Consider the following 16349-nt stretch of genomic DNA (forward strand, 5'->3'; position numbering starts at 1 on the left):
CCTGATGAGCCATCATGCTCTCCAAGAAGCAGCGCCAGCGAGAGCTTGCCTGTGCTGAAGATATATCACTTCTCTCCATTCTGAGCCCTCCCTCATACTCTCCGCTGGTGAACAAGCCACCATTCCTAAAGTCCCAACCTGACTCTTCGCGAGTTTTGCCGTTCGAAACCGAAGTCAGTCTGGCAAGCACTTTGGCTTTCCTCTCTGGTATCTCCGACGACCCCAGCCATGTGGTGGCAGCCTCTGTGGAAGAGTTGGGAAATGGAAACGGGATATGTGTCAGAGTGGCCATCAACAAAGACCATGCCGGCGGCGGAGATGATGTGTTGGAAAGGATCCAAGATGGGTTGCAAAGGGTGCTGAAGTGTCTAGCCCCCAAACACACAGACTCAGACGATCACACCCACGATCAGACTTTGACGGCGATACTGGATATGTCCCAACCACGGCTGCTATCTCGTCTCGGAGTTCAGCGGGCTGGAATCAAGAAGGCCGCAAAGGACAAGTCCTTTTTCGGTTCACCCATTCAGCAAATCATAAATGCTGTCAGCCAATACAAATACACCAAGAAGGTGGAGGCAGAAGCTCGCAGATTTATTAAACTGGCTGGGGAGCTACTCACTCACCTCGAACAGCTCAAGACTTGCAAAGTAGCAGCTCTAACAGCCTGTTTCAAACGGGTCACTTACACGTCGTCCCAGCTTATAGCAAGCATCAAGTTTGACAAGCTATTCTCAGCACTGAATATCAACCCATTGATGAAAACTGGGTTTGTCACTCGACTTGGAAAGATTGCCCGGTACTACGAGAGTTCGCACTTTCTAGTCCAGCTGGCGAAGAGGAGCATACTTTTTGACCACACGGAAGTCACAACGATCAAATTAAACGAGGAAGCATTTTTGAGAGTTCCAAACTCTGAGACCATCCATCGACTATCAGAATGCCTCTCACGTTGCCATCCCGGCGCTCCATTGCCTCTCAATATCAACAAAATCTGCCAAAAGGTCAAGACGGATCCGACAACGGCCAACGCAGTGTTTGGGAAGGCAACCAGGAAGATACTGGCTGAGTCAAAAGTCCATGCGGAAGTGCAGATAGTGGCCTACTATGGGCTTCATCCAGTGGCGCGCAAGCCCCGGGTAATATGCTCAAACAAGGACGCATGCTATATGTGCAACCTGTTCATTCAAGTTCACGGGATGTACTATGTGCCCAAGAGCCATGGAAGATTGTATACTGGCTGGAGGGTCCCGCCTATATCTTCCCTCAGCGACGCACATGCTCAGCTTGACAAAGCTTTGCAGAACAAGATCAGGGATGTTGTTCAGGAGTTCAAGGAGGTTGGCGATCGAGAACGGGTATTGGATCTCAATCAGAATGAGAGCACCATCTTTCCATTCACGACCCTTATGTCGTCGCTGGAAGGCATATCACTGCCCGTGGCAAAGCCTCCACAGGCCGGTCAGGTGCAGAAGCCTCCGCGACCACCCCAGAGACTACACGAGCCACCTCAGCGTCGATTACCCGAGCGACCACAATCAGAGCAACGACAGCCAGAGCAATCGCAAGAGCAACCACAAGAGCTATCGCCTGCAACTACACAACTGTCCAAGCCTCACATAGTCAAAACAAGCACCCCACGCATAGAACGTCGAGATGAGAGAATCACTGATGAACAGCCTACTATTGAACCAACTTCAACAACCTCCGAGTCATCTTCAACACCTGTGTTCAGCCCAACTCTTGTAGCGCCATCTCCAGAAGATCTTCCATCGCCTCCAACCCCTTCAGAATCCCCCCCAGCGCCAGTAAACCTCGTCCCAATTGCTATCAGAACTCCACCCACACCAACTGGAAAGCCCTTCGCGTTACCAAACGATATTCCCGAACCGCTCGACCAGCTCTCAAGTCCCATCATGAAGCCAGATTCATCCCAGCAGACCACGGGCATCAAGAAGCCAGCCTACATACCCAACAGAAACCAAGCCTCACCGCCGAGACCAAAACTGCCAGTAAAACAAGACACGCCCATCCCCGTAAAAACCCTACCAAAACCAACCCTCGCCAACCTCTCGCTCCTCGACCAACAATCTCCCGACCTGTTGGAAAACCAAAAACCAACACGACAAACGAGCCGAACTTCGTCAGAGCTAGTAGAAGTAACCCCTTCTCTGCCCACCAAAGCCAAAAACTCGCGAGGGAGCGAGGGTAAAAGGGTGGAGTCGTCTGAGCAAAAAGGAAAAGTCTTGCTCCAAAGGGGGAAAACCACTGGTATTTGGATGGACGAGGGAGTGCTGCCGCCTGTTTTTACGGCTGGGGGGCTGGATATCTTTTTGGAGAATGTGACTGAATGTAAAAGAGCGAGAAAAAGGGGAAGCACCGGGAAGGTGGTGAGGGTGGATTTAACTTGGTTGGGTGGGGAGGGTGAGAGAAGGCCAAGGATGAAGAGGGGGAGGAATTATCATTTCCTAGAGGGGCTGGAGAGGGGGATGGAGGTTGATGGGGGGAGCGGAGAGGTTGTGGTTTTGGAAGGGGGTGGGGAGGTGGTTGTTGTTGAGGTTGTTGGGGAGGGAAGGGGGAAGGGGGTGTCGGGGGGTAAAGCCGAATGGGTATGAGCTCAGGGAATAATTTATAATGTTTGCGTGTATAGTCCCTGATGGAGTTAATTACAGAATGATCAAAAGATAACCGCGGATATCTCTTACTAACTAGACACTGGGATTGACGATGTTGAAACACCTATCGTAATGCCCTTGTTCAGGTTCACATTTGGTATATTCCCCGAAACGCGATCCTAAATCCGGGAAGGGGCTCTTCTAGACCTCATAGACACGCCCGATTTGCCAAGTCAAGCATATTGATCATACCGTCGAATTACCACCCATAAACTTATACTGTGCCATTACTGTTCCAAAACCACTCTCACGCCTTCCCCTCAAGACCCATACCTTCCATCCTCGTCTCCCACACATCCTTCACACTCATAGCATAATCCCTAAACTTCTTCGGCGCCGTCCCCGTCACACTAAAAATCACATCATTCGTCCTATTCTCGGCCCCAAACTTGATTGCCGTGTCCATCGCACTCATCATCCTCGCGTACTCCTCCGGCATCCCAAACCGTGCGTGTCTCTTCTCAAGCTCAGCAGACGATAGGTCAACATGGACAATCTTCCTCCCCAGCACCTCGGTAAGTATTTCCGCAATCTGTTTTCCACCTATTAGCAAACCCCCTTCCCCCTCGCATTTGTTCAGTTGCATATCACATACCTCATCATAACTCAACAGCTCCGGCCCCAACACCATCCACTCCGTATTCGGCGCCTCCTCCCCCGTCAACGCCCTCACCGCCACGCTCGCAATATCATCCGCACTCACCCACGGAATCTTTCCATCCTCGGTCGCGCTGTAAATCTTGCTCTCACTCCTGATCGACTCCTTGTGAGTAGGCTGCTCAGCAATATTCTGCTGAAACCAGGTCGGCCTCAACACCCCCCACTCCACATCCCCTCTTTGCCCCAACTCCCGGAGATAAGCGTGGACTTTGCCCATCAAGGGCCCACCAGCTTCGATGCTGGACGCAGACTGGAGGATGAACCTGTGCACACCTCGGGAACGGGCAAAGTCGATGAACTCAATCATGGGGCGGTCGCCTGAGAGGGATGGGGGGGCGACGAGGTAGACTGACTTGATTGGCTGGGGGGCGGGTTGGGGTTTGGAGGACTGTTGGGCTTGTTCAGGTTCGGTGGTGGTGCCTTCGGTGCTGTTTGTCTTGCTGAGGAAGATGGGCTCCCAGGTGTAGGGATCGTCCCAGTCGAAGTTGACGTGGGAAAGGGAAGATGATGGAGGGGGGTTGCGGGAGGCGATGAGGGTGGGAATTCCTTGGGAGGCGAGCTGGGAGGCTATGCGGGAGCCGACGGTGCCTGTGCCGCCTAGGATGAGAATGGGCGCTTCTATTGATGTCATTGTGTTTGAGTGCTGGTGATGTGGTGTCAGTCTCAAGAAGAGGAGAAAATATATGAAGGAGAAAAGAAAAGGCGATGAACTGCAGTGGAAGAAGTGTGGTTGATGAGGTAAGGAGAGGGCTGATGGGCTGTTTATATGTTGCTTCAGATGAACGCCATGATGAGTTCATATGAGCTTGAGCACGTACCCCTTTGAGAGAGAGCCGCGGGGTTAATAAGCAAAAGTGCATGTCGGGGCCGTGTGAAGCTGTTGGAATTGCTCCAGGGGACAACTCAGCCAATCAGAGCGCTCAACTTACAGTGCGATTGCCCGATCTGGCGCTGCAATAATCCCCGGAGCAACTGTTCAAAATCACCGGCGGGGTGACTTTTCTGCCGAATAGCCTCGACTTGCATGGCATCTCGGAGTTAAGTGGTTGACATCTCCATAAAGTGGTATCTGAAGAAACATAAATATGACCATCTCAACTGCTCATGCTGAATATTTCTCATTGTATCGAAGCCATCTCACATTCAACCGTCAGCTATTCTACCACTTGGACATTCCCAAGAAGCTTGCACACCTCAACATCCAGTCAGAAGGCTTCATAGCTTTGCTTGTCCACAATGACTTACACCGTCACCCAATTTCTCCTCGATAGATCTAATATTGAGGAGGTGATTCTCAAAGTGGTATGTTCTCCCATGCCCCCCTCGCTCTTTCCCGCCACTGTACCTTCCTTCCTTCCACCCTCCTACTGCACCTTCTTACCACTGCACCTTCCTACCACTACCCCACCTTCCTACCACGCACCTTCCTGTCCTTGCACCTTCCCAAGAATCACGTCTGCACCTTCCCTGCATTGCACCTACACCCATTGCTCCTTCCCAGGAACATTGCTCCTGCCAAAACACTCCTTCACTTTCCCCCCTTTACCACATTACCACACTCCCCCTTTTTCACCCTTTAACCACCCCAATTCATGCTCCACTCCTTACCCCCTTTCCCTCCGCTAACCACCCCTCCACCCTCTCAGCCCCTCTACTACGATCTAAAAACCCTCCCCCCACTCCTCAACGAAGTCTACGCCCCCAACCTCACCATAGATTACACCTCCCTCCTCGGCGGCACCCCCCTCACAATCTCCTCCCACGACTGGGTGCACAACCATCTCGCCCCCCTCATCGAGGTCTACTCCTCCTCTCAGCACGTGACTACCGGTATTATCCTTCCCGACCTCCCCCAGCCTGGTCCCGATTCCTCCAGGCCGACAACAGTAAAGGTGTGTGCACAGGTGGCTGGGAATTTAGTCCCTAAGGATGGGAAGGGGCCAAAACTAATCCAGAACGGGGGGTTGCTGGAGGCCGAGGTGGAGAGGTTTGAGAGTTTGGAACGGGAGGGGGGGAATGGCTGGCGGATTACGAGGTATAAAGTGACAAAGGGGTGGGATAATGGTGCTGGGGTGATGGATGTTGTGAGGGGGGAGGAGGAGGGTGGAGGAGGGTGATAACTGAGAGGGGGTGGTTTTATGTTTAGAGACAAAGTGGATTGATTGTTTGCTATAGAATAATAAACAAGGCAAAACAATGGGGGGAAAATTAAAGAAATCGGGGTATTTCTATCGCTATTTTCTATGCATCTTTTCAACAAAACCCTTTTCCCCCTTCCCATGCCAATCTCTACATTCTTCATGACCCCCCCAAAACTCAAGCAGACGGCCCTCCGTCTCTCCCCTTATTCGCCATCCTCAAGCTCTCCTCCAACGCCCTCTTCAAATCTTCATCGTCCTCATCCGAATACTCATTCAACACCTCCCACGACTCGGAAACATCCTTCCCCTTCCCCTCCCGCGATCCGCTCTGCCGCGTCGCCCGCTTAAACTCCTCCTCCTGCAAGCTCTGTTTCTTGACATACTCGAGCACAATCTCCTCTTCCGTCATCTGCCGCTGGAGCTTCTCCTTGTCTTTTCTAAACTCCTTCTCTGACTCCTCCAGAGCTCGGCGAAGTTGCTCCTCTTCGTCGTCACGGTCATTGCTGTTTCGCTGAGGAGGCGTGCCGCCACTGTTCCCCGGCAGCTCAAACGCTTCATCTCGGGGACTCGGCACAGGCTTCCTCTGCAGATTCCTCAAGGCCGCCTTCTCATCAGCATAATAGGGCTGATACGACTGCCCCCGCTGATCAGCCTGCTCCTCCATCAAGCTCTGCCTCACCGCCTCTTCGATCAAAGCTTGGTATTCCTCATCCGTGATGTTGGTGAACTCCTCATCAGAGATATAATTCCCCTTAAAATCCACCGGCCACCCAGCGTCGAACTGCGGCGGCCTCTCGGGGGGTGTATTCTGCCCAGAGGCTCCCCGATTGTCCACAGCCTGGTTCTCCGCAGCCGCCAACGCCCTCTCCGCCGCCTGCCTCCTCATCCCCATAACACTCGCCCTAACCAGTTGCTCAATCGCCGCATCCTCCTCCGGATTTCCATTCGAAGTCCTCTGCACCGACTCCCGAATCGCAGCCTCAATAGCCTCATGATCATCCAGCGCCATCAGCATATTGTTCGTGCTAGAGCTCGCACTCCCTCTGCTCATCCCCCTCTCCGGAGGCGTCACATCCCCAGGTGACATCGGCGACGCCGCTCCTCCCTGATGCGTCCTCCTCCACTCCTCCTTTTGTCTATGCAACTCCTTTCTCTTATCAAAACTCAACCCCCTCGTCCTGAGCCATCCCGTCTTTGGCTCTTCCTCCTTGTTATTGCTACTGCCCTCGCCGCTCAACTCCCTATCCTCATTCTTGATATCTTTATACCGGGAGTACAACCCCTTCAAATCATGCCCATCCTGCCTCATCTCCCTCCATCTCGCCAAGATATCCCTCCTCTCCTCCTCGGTCGAGAACTCGAGGTCCTCCTCCCCTTGCTTGGCCCGACTGGCAATGATGTACCCCATCACCTCCGTCTTGGAGAAGTAACTCTTCCTCATCTGAACTTGCACTCCCTGGGAGAAATACGCCGGGATCGACCACAAGGCAGCCGAGTTCTTGAGGAAGAACCCGCCTACTCCCTTGCCAAAACCCTTGACCAGGCCAACGGGGCCTTCCTTCTGTGCGCCTTTCCAGGGCTGGGTAAAGAGGCCAGAGACGCCATCATAGACACCCAGGCTGAACTCCTTGCCAGCTACGCGGACGCCGGAGCTGAAACCGGTGACCTTCTCCACTGGACGGACTGTCTCATCGTGATAGAGCTTTGGTGCGTTGCGAAAGCCGCGGGCGACGCCCAGGCAGAAGTTGGTGTGGACCTTTGCGCCCACGCCTAGGATGCGCATGGCGCCTTTGCCTGCTCCTACCGCAAGGTCGAGGTTGAAGGGTTCGCGGGTGGGGGAGCTTGAGCCCGATGCTCGGGTTGGGGGAGGGGAGAGCTTGGAGGAGGTGTCGGTCCCGGTGCCGGTGTCGATTCTGGTGAAGGCGGTGGGAGTGGTAGAGTTGGAGCTGATGCTGGCTGCGTCGGCGGCGTGGGAGGTGGTTCGTTGATGAGAGGAGCTGGGTGAGATGGTGGTGGCTGAGATGGAGGCTGCATCATCAACAAGGACGCTGTTTCTGTCGCCGACGATTGTTGACCTGGAGCTCGAGGCTTCACTGTTGCTGCTCTTTTCCTTGGCCTTTTTGTTTTCTTTGGCACCTTTGAAGACTTCTCTGGGGAAATCGGCCACGGCCAAGGTCAAGGCACTGAAGTCTCCAACGAGTGCCGCGGTGGCTGCTGAGACAGGGTCCCAGGGCTGCTCGTCTGTGTCATGTTCTACCGAGCGATGTCTGGTGAAATGTTAGCAAGATATCCTCAATAACAAATGAAGGTGGAAGGAAGCTTACAGCTTGAGATCCGTATACTTCAGCCATCCCTCCCTAACCAACACCGCCGCCGCCAGCGCACTCAACCTGACATGCGTCCTCCTCACCCTCCAAACAGCAACCCGACTCGGCGCAAGCGAGCATCTCATGTTGTCAGTATTCAAGAACTGATGGAACGTCTTGCCACCCACATCAGCCCCCTTCTCCGCCCTGATCTTCTGTCCGAGCTCCTTCGCCTTGGTCTGTGTACCCGGCTCCAAGCACTTCTCAATAGCAGCCGCGAGGTTCTCGGCTGTCAAAGTCTTGAACGGAATTGGTGCTGGCCCAGCACCAGACCTAGCAATCATGTTGCCCCAGAAGATCTGGTCTCCAAAGAAAGGCACAACGACGGTCGGCTTGCCAGCGTTGATGCCCGCTGCTGTGGTCCCCGCACCTCCGTGATGTACCACGGCCGCCACCTTCTTGAACAGCCAGTCGTGAGGACAGTTCCCGAGCATGAAGACATTCTCCGGAAGGCTCAGTGCATCTCCTCCGATGCCACCCCATCCCTTTGATACCAAAGCCCTCACCCCAGTGCGCTTGACGGCATCAAAGATCGTCTTGGTCAGCGCATCAGGGTCATCGACGACAATCGACCCAAAACCGATGTATACCGGCGGCGGTCCAGCATCCAGGAATGCCTTTAACGTCGGGTCAGGCTCGTACCCAGACTCAAGGTTCAGAAAGAAGAACCCCGACACTGACACCTCCTCACCCCAATCCGCTGGCTTGGGAATGAGAGCTGGTGACCAGCAGTACGTAGTCGGTATCCTCATCCGCGAAATCAACCCCGGAGCCCAAAGCAAGCTCAAGCTCTCCAAGTCCAGGACGTTTGTCCTAAACCGGTTGATCACATCTCCCAGCCCCTGCCAAGTCATCATCTCAACCAGGGTATAGGAAACATAATTGGTTAGGACATCATCCGCGTTGGTAGCAATGATATCCGCCAGCGGATGAGGAAACGCCCTTGTCGGTGTCCACGGCATCCTATTCCCACCTGTTAGCAAACCCCTCTCCCATTCAGTCCCAGTAAAGTACTCACGTAAACATGACATGCACCGGCACCCCCAACTTCTCCGCAATATGCACATGCGCAAAGCTCGGCGGGTTTGCAATGATCGCGTCCGCCACGAACGGCCTATCCCCCTCCCCGCCCTGCGTGATACAGCTCCTCCAGCACCCCTCCAGCATCTCCTCCACCCCCTTCCTCCTCCTCCTGATCTCCCCCTGCCTCAAGGCCTCGAAGCCAGGCATCAACCCCGGATGCTTCACCATAAACGCCATCAGCTCCGCCGGGTCCCCCCCAATGTCAAAAAACTCGAGGCCATTCTCCTCGACGAACTTCTTAAACGTCCCATGCGTGGCGATCCGGACCCTGTGGCCATATGTATCCCTCAGGACCAAGCCCAGCGCAATAAAAGGCTGGACATCACCTCTTGACCCGACAATCTGAATAACAACGTTAAGCTTTGGGGGCGGCGTCTGTCCCGGCAGACCACCAAGGTTAGGGGGGATATACGGCGGAGGAAGGGGACCAGAAGGCAAGGGGGGCAAAGGAGGGGGTTTTGACCTCTTGGCTATCGCAGGCGCAAGAAGCGTAGACAAGCGCCGGTTCTTCTCCAGCAAATGGATTGAGACGCGGCCAGTGGCTTCAACGGTCATGGTGTTAGTCGGCTGGCAAGAGATTACGTATATCCACGCGATGACATAGGTAATATGGTACAGAGGTAGGTTAAGAAGGGATTCTGGGTAGCGGTCAAGAAGAAAGAGGATCGCAAAAGGGGTGTAAGTAGGAATGGAATCGGGCGGGCATGGGCGAGGGTAAATTGTGATACTCACAAGTTACAGCAGCGTCGGCAGCGAATCCGTTTTGCGAGAGCTGTAGCTGATCATGGTGCTCGCCTTCTCCGTAAGCGGGGGGGGCTACATCCAGGTTCTCGTCCTCGCCTGCCATGAGATCTTCATGGGTTGGGATTGCGTTTGTCCTACGCGGGCCGTCTGACGGTGGCTGCTGAGCTTCTGACTGTTGCGGCTGTGAAGACAACCGCTGTCTAGACAGTCTGGAAGGTGATCTAGGCGGTACTGGTGGTGGCCCGGGACGGCCGGGATTGTCGTTGCCTGTCATGGTATTGGCGATGATGAGTGTGAGAGTGACAGGTACAACTGTCTGCGGATAGCGAACTCGACCAGTTGTATTCCAAGTATCTTTGTCTTGGGGATTCGGCTTCGAAAACAGTAGGAAAGTGAGAAAGGAATGCTGACGACAGCAAGCTGGTATATGGGTCGTAGGCTATGTCTGTCTTGTGTAAGGTGTGGGAGGTTAGGTAAGACAGGCAGGGCGACGCCGAAAGGAAGAGGGAGAGGTGAACGTAGTGGTCCGGTCCGTCGGGTTCAAAAGTCCTTCCCGGGTGTGGTATTTGATTTGTTGCTCGTGAGGTGCTGACCAACGAGAGAGATGGTCGAGGGAAGGCAGATGTTGTAAGAAGGGGCAGGCTGAGAAGATGATGCACAAGCAAGGTACTTTTTCCACGAAGAAAGCGAGCAGTGTCTTGATGAGACGGGACGGGATGAGGAAAAAAGTACATATACAGGGAAAGAGTTCACATTTCTCGAGGTCCTATCTGACCGATGTCATGCCCAAACACCGGGCGCTACGGTCGGGTCGAGCCACAGCCATACAAACCATCAAAGCTATACGCGGAGACGGAGCCTACGCAGTTGAGCCCCGTCTCCGCTCCACGGGCTATGCGTTGTTGCTTTGATGCAGTGTTCGTTGGATGACGCAGCGAGTGTAAGTGTGGCGGGGCATAGAACGGGAGCGGGCCTATCACTCCTGCGCACAGTGCCAACCCATTCAGCGGCTTGTTCCGGAGCCCTGGAACGGTTGGTGGTGCGCCGTTGGGTGGCATGTTTCAGGGGCTACCACCTATAAAACCGCACTGTGTGCACTGTGAAGCCCTACGCGCGTAAGGGGGGACCATCTCAAGAACTCGTTCCCAGGCAGCCTACGAACCTATTACGCGTATCAAACACACCACCTCCACTACTCAGCCTCACTTCTGAACATATATTTCGGCATAATCCGTCACTGGCTCTCGTCATGTTTTTGATGAAATGCGACATTAACACCGACTGGCTACCACATAATAGCAGAATGAAACCGACTAACAGCAACCAATCCCTTTTCGATAAAACACCACGAACTAAAAACGAATACACGGAAAGCAACAAGGAACAGGCCTGCTACGTCGACTCCTTGCGTTGAAAACACCCAACCCGCTTAACTATACTACCGTCATCTTCCTCAGAATGCCATCATTCAAGAGTGCTGGTCGTCCTCGGGGGGCGCAGCACCACCCGTCGTCGGCAAGCCCATGAAGATTTTGAAAGAGTCCTGAAACAGGGGTCAGCAAGCACATTCACAGGTCCTCGACAGAAAGACGCAAAAACTCACATAAATCATCCACTGCAAACCAGTGAGGGTACCAATCATGACGATTCTGACTGGCAGGCCGTTCCAAAGCCCCTTGAAGCCGATGTCCTTGTAAATTCTTGATGTCACAGCACCGAATCCCTCACCGGCCTTGCGGTAGGCATTCAGCTTGCTGACCATGACGTCGGCAGGATGAGACACGATGGCGCAAAGAATACCTGCCAGGTAACCACCAGCAAAGGCCACTCCCGTCTGCGCGCCCTTGCTGTAATCACTCTTCTGGCCAGGGAGGCGAGCGTAGATCATTTCGACAATGGTCTCAAAGGAAGCGAACTTCATCATAGTATAGGGGATTTGTCTTCCCCACAACGGGTAGAGACCCTTGTACAGGCCACCGACGCCTTCAGCAGCCGTGATGGTGCTCAGGCCGTTGAGTGTACCCGAATACTGGGACGGGATAGTACCCTGCATCCGAACCTTGATGGCCTCAAAGGGGCAGAGCGCGATATCGGCCAGAAACTCGGCCGAAGCCGAGGCAGACAGGTACAACGCAGTCTTGTACTTGTGAGCCGCCTCGGGGCCAGCAATGTCGGCATAGGTCTTCTTGAAGTATTCATACCAGCCGTACTTGAACGCACCCTGAGCCGAATAACCGACGAGGGTTGGACTCCAACCGACAAAGATGCCCCGGAAGCCGTCGGTTCGGAGGATATGTCTCCAGGCCTGGAAATTTCCTGAATAGAGCTTGGAGTCAATCTGGCGCCGAGTCTTGACAAGATCCAAGGGAGTGACTGCAGTATGGGTGAGACCCTATAATCATGGTGCTTGTCAGCTTGCGCTTCCAAATATTGCTCCCACCATGTTACTTACACAAGCCAGCAAGCCGCCGAATGTGCAGGCAGCGTAGTATTTCCCAGAGTAGAGCTCGATACTGCCGGTTTTAGACTGAGCCTTCTTGCTGGCGGCATTGAATTCTCGGCTGGCTTCCTCGCTGAGCTTTTTCGCCTTGCTCTTCGCATCATCGGCAATGGAGTAGGCAGGATACAAATCGAGGCGAGCTTCGAGGGGAGTTCGTGAGTTGGTTGGGCTTGGTGTCGGACCGCTACCAAAGGTCTTTTGGAGCGTATCGAACGCAGGGAATAGGGGCGCCATCTTGAGGGTTCCTGGTGTCAAGAAAATAAGGTGTAAGTGACAAGTCCAAGCACACAGGAGAAGCTGCTCCGATCCATGACATCCGCGCCCAAGCTGGATGGATGCAGTAACCAAACACACAAGGTCAAGCAAACGTACCGATTGCGATAATTAGATTGCAATAGATTCTAGGAAAGAAAATGTAAACGAGGATCAAATCTGATCGATCAACACGGTCGAAATCGCTACCGAGTAGAAGCTCTCAATTGAGGGAATATTTAGATGCAGCAATCCGGAGTTAAGAAGATGAGACGGAATCCGGGAAGGATCAGACGGTAGGATAATAACGTGCCTGTCAATAACAAGGAAGGCAAGGCTCAGTTACACAAAGTCCGAGCTGGCCGGCAAAGGTCGGGATCGGATGAAGGGTTACAAGATGGCTCAAACCTGCTACAAGATGCCTGGCGATACTCTCAGTTTGAATTTGTGATGCTTTATCCGGTTCTCCCGTTCGACCTTTCTGGATCCCATCCTCCAATTCAGCCAGTAGCGTTCAACATTCACATCGCAAAGTGCCCGTCAAGTGACGACATTGCCCGGATTCTGACAGCCCAAAACCGGTGACGTCGTTTGGCGGGGCAGCTTCAATAGCCAACCACTTTATCGCGGCTTATCGCGAAGCCATAACGGCTGACTATGCCTATGATTGCTTGGTATGATTGACACTTTCGACCCGCTGTCGCAATGCAGTTGAGGAAGCAAGTCATTACTGAGACTTTCACCGGCGATATCCGCTTCTCCTCTAACCATATAAAATCACGATATCTTCTCCCGTCGTTGTACATGAGCACCTGTAGAAAGAGGGATAGCTCTTGTTTAACCCCAGGAAACACAAGCACTGGCCACTTGAAGTATCCCCCACACATTAGCTAATTACATGTGATTGGCCCGCAGGGAGCACCCGGGCCACTGTCAAAGACTCGTTCCAGTCTCTCTGACGCTCACCTCATCCACCTTGACCGCCGGTGACCACGAACTGACACAGATGTCGGAGTGACCTCAACCTTTCGATTAACATTTTTTTTTTCTCGGCGCTACACTTGACTTTCACCGAAGCCTTTTTTCTCCCGGGAAATTTAGCAACGATTCCTACAATAAACATAAAATGGCCGACGTAATGTCTAAACCATCACAGCCATTCGTCTCCAAGTGGGCGTCCCGGTATCGCGGGGTAAAAAATCCTATTTTCCTCCCCTCTCATTATCATCATCATCATCTCTAACCTTCCCTCTCCCAATCCCATAGGCAACAGTAGAAGACCTCGACCCACCCCCCGCCCTCTCCCTCACCCCCTCCGACCCCATCTCCCTCGCCCTCCTCTCCGCCTTTGAGCGCGACTACACCCACCTTACCATCGTCTCCTCCTCCAACCGGGCCCTTTTGGGGTACATCTCCATCCCTCACCTGCAATCCCTCCTCGAGTCAGGGAAATGCAAACCCGAAGATGAGATCAGATCGGCAATGATCAGGTTCCAGCGCAAGGGGGCACGGTACACAGTCATCACCATGAACACTCCTCTCGAGGAGTTGGAAGGGTTCTTTGAGGGCAAGGACAATGGCGGGCAGAAGCAGGATTTTGCCGTGATTACGGATAGCGGGAGGAGGTTTGTTTTGGGGGTGGCGACGAGGGAGGATTTGGAGGAGTTTGTCAAGAGAAGGCCTGCGTAGAATGACTGAACAAGGGATGGTGTGGAGGAGGCGATATGTAAGAGAGGGCCAACGAAACAGAAGAGGGTTTTCATTACGGACTGGCGTTGAAGGTGGTCGCAAATTCAGGGGGGCATTCAACATGGAAAATGGGCATTGGGATTAGGAATGGGAGGGGGGTTGATCTCGCACAGAATACCCAAGCTATCATACACAGGGGGGCTCAGATTCCCCTCGGAGCTCGCGCATTTGGATTTATTCTCTTGCCCATAGGTGAAGGCAGTGATGTACATGGGCGCAATAGGCATCTGGAAAACTTCACCAGACGCACAAAGGTACTGTAGTAGCTTTAACTTGGGATGATGATCTTTGGGCTTTCCAACTTGTAGCAAACAATAACTAGCGATACAAAACTCCTGCAGTACAAAACTCGCGTGCAAGACTACCTGGTACTCAAAGCCGATCTACCACCCTTCTTCTCTTCTTTTACTTTCTGACACCCTTGATTTACTCAAGGTAGTCATAGTAAAGCTGCAACTCAACCCTCTCACTCCCCTTGGCAATCACCACATTTCTCGCATACCTCCTCTTGCCATCGCTGCACTCCTTGAAACCCCAGATCTGAGTGGCGGTCCACCCGGCATCGTAGCTCTCGACATAGCTGAGGAGGTGAGTCTCGCCGTTGGGACCGCCCTTTTCGGCGTCGGTTTCGATCCAGCCAGACTTGAGGAAGTCGTCGGTGATCTCGGCGGTGGAGATCCACTTGGACTGGCCCTTGACGTGGCCGAAGAGCCAGTCGGAGTGGTCGCGGAAGGTGTAGTCGAGGCAGCGCTTCTCGGTCGAGCCCTTCATGCCGCCGGTGCCGGTCTGCTCGATCTCGACGTGGGTGAACTGGGTGGCCGAGGGCTCGGCCGGGGGGGAGGCGGGGGCGGAGAACTGCTTGATTTCGAGGGTCACGGTTGCGAGGCCGACCATCTTGCGGGTCATCCAGCCGACGCCTTGGAGGGCGAGGCCGGGCTCGATGGGGGTGGAAAGGGTTTTGTTCTAGTTTGAGGCGTTTAGCAAAAGTTTGAAGGAAAGAGAGGGGGATAGACGAGCATACCATAACCCACTTTCCATTGAGGTCACCAATGGTCTTGGAGGCGGGAGCGGCCATTTTGAACGGTATGTATGTGTATGTTGTGGTGTGTAAGTGATGGAGGAGATTTGGAGTAGTTCAAGGCAAGCTTGCGTTCTTTAATGGGAGAAGCACAAGTGTGTGGGGGTATACGTAGTGTGGTGTAAGATGGAAAAGATGGAATGGGATGTGAGACAGGAAAAGGCCCAACAAAGACAGAGGGACTCGGTTCTTATTATATTCCTACCTTTCTCCAGCCCTCTCTCTCTCTGATCTTTCCCCTTCTTTCGATCTCTACTAGCTAAAGGTCTTGGTACATCTGCTAGTGGGGTAGAGTTGTAAGATATGGTACCTACCCAAGCATGTCACAAGGCGGGGAGTCGCAGCAGAGCGCTCTCATGAAACTGGGGGCCTGCGTGTCTGGGCGGCCGAGGTTGTGACTTTGGCTTCTGCTCTAACATATTCACAAGCATGCGCAAGTAAAACGCAAGGACAAGGCTTGCACGCGGGAAGCATTGGCTTCGGATGGATCCCCTGTTTGGAGGATATCGGCCGCGGCGGGCGATCCTAAGTATGACGCAGCGTTGCATGGCGCGGGGATTGGGGGGAGGAAGAGACTTCTGGCAGCTCGTTTTGTGATCGTGACCTCGTGGCCTCTATGGCTTGGTTTGTTTTGTGAGGCGTGAGGCTTGCTGCTTGCTTTGGTTGGGTTGATGCTTTGCTGCTGCGGCCGGCAGACCGGGACAAGACTTGCATTGCATGTCCTCCGAGTCCGATTCAGCGAAATGCCAAACATTGAACCAACACTATCAGACTAGTTTCACGCTCCGGAGAATGCCAGACAGACGGCCGCTGAAAACGGTGCTGATATTGGCCAAAATCGTATACGCGGTACATCCGCTGGACCGCGTACCTCGACTCTTCCCGTCCAGATAAACTTTCTGCTATTTTCAGGAACCCTCTCGGGAGTCCCCGTGCGGTTGTGCCTTTGCATGTAACCAGTTATCTGGATCACTTCCCAACACATGTAGGTGTTGAAGCGTATCAACTTCATCTTCAAGAACGGGAAATCACCACGTCCCGGCCCCTAGTTCGTCAGGTCTCTGGTCAGGTTCATGCTTGATGATCAGGACAGCTCGAAAT

General features: G+C 53.5%; 7 protein-coding genes across 7 annotated transcripts; 3 read left to right on the top strand and 4 right to left on the bottom strand.

Moving 5' to 3' along the window:
- Positions 1–14: 14 nt before the first annotated feature.
- On the top strand, positions 15–2615 carry QC764_106800 (uncharacterized protein; the record flags this gene model as incomplete). Its single annotated transcript, XM_062941930.1, has 1 exon — positions 15–2615. The coding sequence occupies one exon, from the start codon at positions 15–17 to the stop codon at positions 2613–2615; it is 2601 nt and encodes an 866-aa protein (XP_062804839.1).
- Positions 2616–2748: 133 nt separating this feature from the next.
- On the bottom strand, positions 2749–4243 carry QC764_106810 (uncharacterized protein). Its single transcript, XM_062941931.1, has 2 exons — positions 3271–4243; positions 2749–3207 (listed from the first exon to the last, which is right to left on the bottom strand). Exons 1-2 carry the CDS (start codon positions 3964–3966, stop codon positions 2923–2925), a joined length of 981 nt encoding a protein of 326 aa, XP_062804840.1. The 5' UTR covers positions 3967–4243; the 3' UTR covers positions 2749–2922.
- Positions 4244–4388: 145 nt separating this feature from the next.
- On the top strand, positions 4389–5452 carry QC764_106815 (uncharacterized protein; the record flags this gene model as incomplete). The annotated part of the gene is made up of 2 exons (XM_062941932.1): positions 4389–4637; positions 4982–5452. Exons 1-2 carry the CDS (start codon positions 4572–4574, stop codon positions 5450–5452), a joined length of 537 nt encoding a protein of 178 aa, XP_062804841.1. The 5' UTR covers positions 4389–4571.
- A 13-nt stretch (positions 5453–5465) lies between these two features.
- Positions 5466–10382, bottom strand: QC764_106820 (uncharacterized protein). Its single transcript, XM_062941933.1, has 3 exons — positions 8861–10382; positions 7801–8805; positions 5466–7743 (listed from the first exon to the last, which is right to left on the bottom strand). The coding sequence occupies exons 1-3, from the start codon at positions 9478–9480 to the stop codon at positions 5652–5654; spliced, it is 3717 nt and encodes a 1238-aa protein (XP_062804842.1). The 5' UTR covers positions 9481–10382; the 3' UTR covers positions 5466–5651.
- Positions 10383–10856: 474 nt separating this feature from the next.
- On the bottom strand, positions 10857–13494 carry PIC2 (Cu/Pi carrier). The gene is made up of 4 exons (XM_062941934.1): positions 12542–13494; positions 12122–12414; positions 11273–12061; positions 10857–11212 (listed from the first exon to the last, which is right to left on the bottom strand). Exons 2-4 carry the CDS (start codon positions 12401–12403, stop codon positions 11138–11140), a joined length of 1146 nt encoding a protein of 381 aa, XP_062804843.1. The 5' UTR covers positions 12404–12414; positions 12542–13494; the 3' UTR covers positions 10857–11137.
- On the top strand, positions 12874–14387 carry QC764_106840 (uncharacterized protein). The gene is made up of 2 exons (XM_062941935.1): positions 12874–13613; positions 13688–14387. The coding sequence occupies exons 1-2, from the start codon at positions 13548–13550 to the stop codon at positions 14108–14110; spliced, it is 489 nt and encodes a 162-aa protein (XP_062804844.1). The 5' UTR covers positions 12874–13547; the 3' UTR covers positions 14111–14387.
- Positions 14388–14433: 46 nt separating this feature from the next.
- On the bottom strand, positions 14434–15856 carry QC764_106850 (uncharacterized protein). The gene is made up of 2 exons (XM_062941936.1): positions 15192–15856; positions 14434–15133 (listed from the first exon to the last, which is right to left on the bottom strand). Exons 1-2 carry the CDS (start codon positions 15243–15245, stop codon positions 14597–14599), a joined length of 591 nt encoding a protein of 196 aa, XP_062804845.1. The 5' UTR covers positions 15246–15856; the 3' UTR covers positions 14434–14596.
- Between the last annotated feature and the right edge of the window lie 493 nt (positions 15857–16349).

Source organism: Podospora pseudoanserina, chromosome 1 (assembly GCF_035222485.1).
Source record: "Podospora pseudoanserina strain CBS 124.78 chromosome 1, whole genome shotgun sequence".
NCBI classification, from domain to species: Eukaryota; Fungi; Ascomycota; class Sordariomycetes; order Sordariales; family Podosporaceae; genus Podospora; species Podospora pseudoanserina.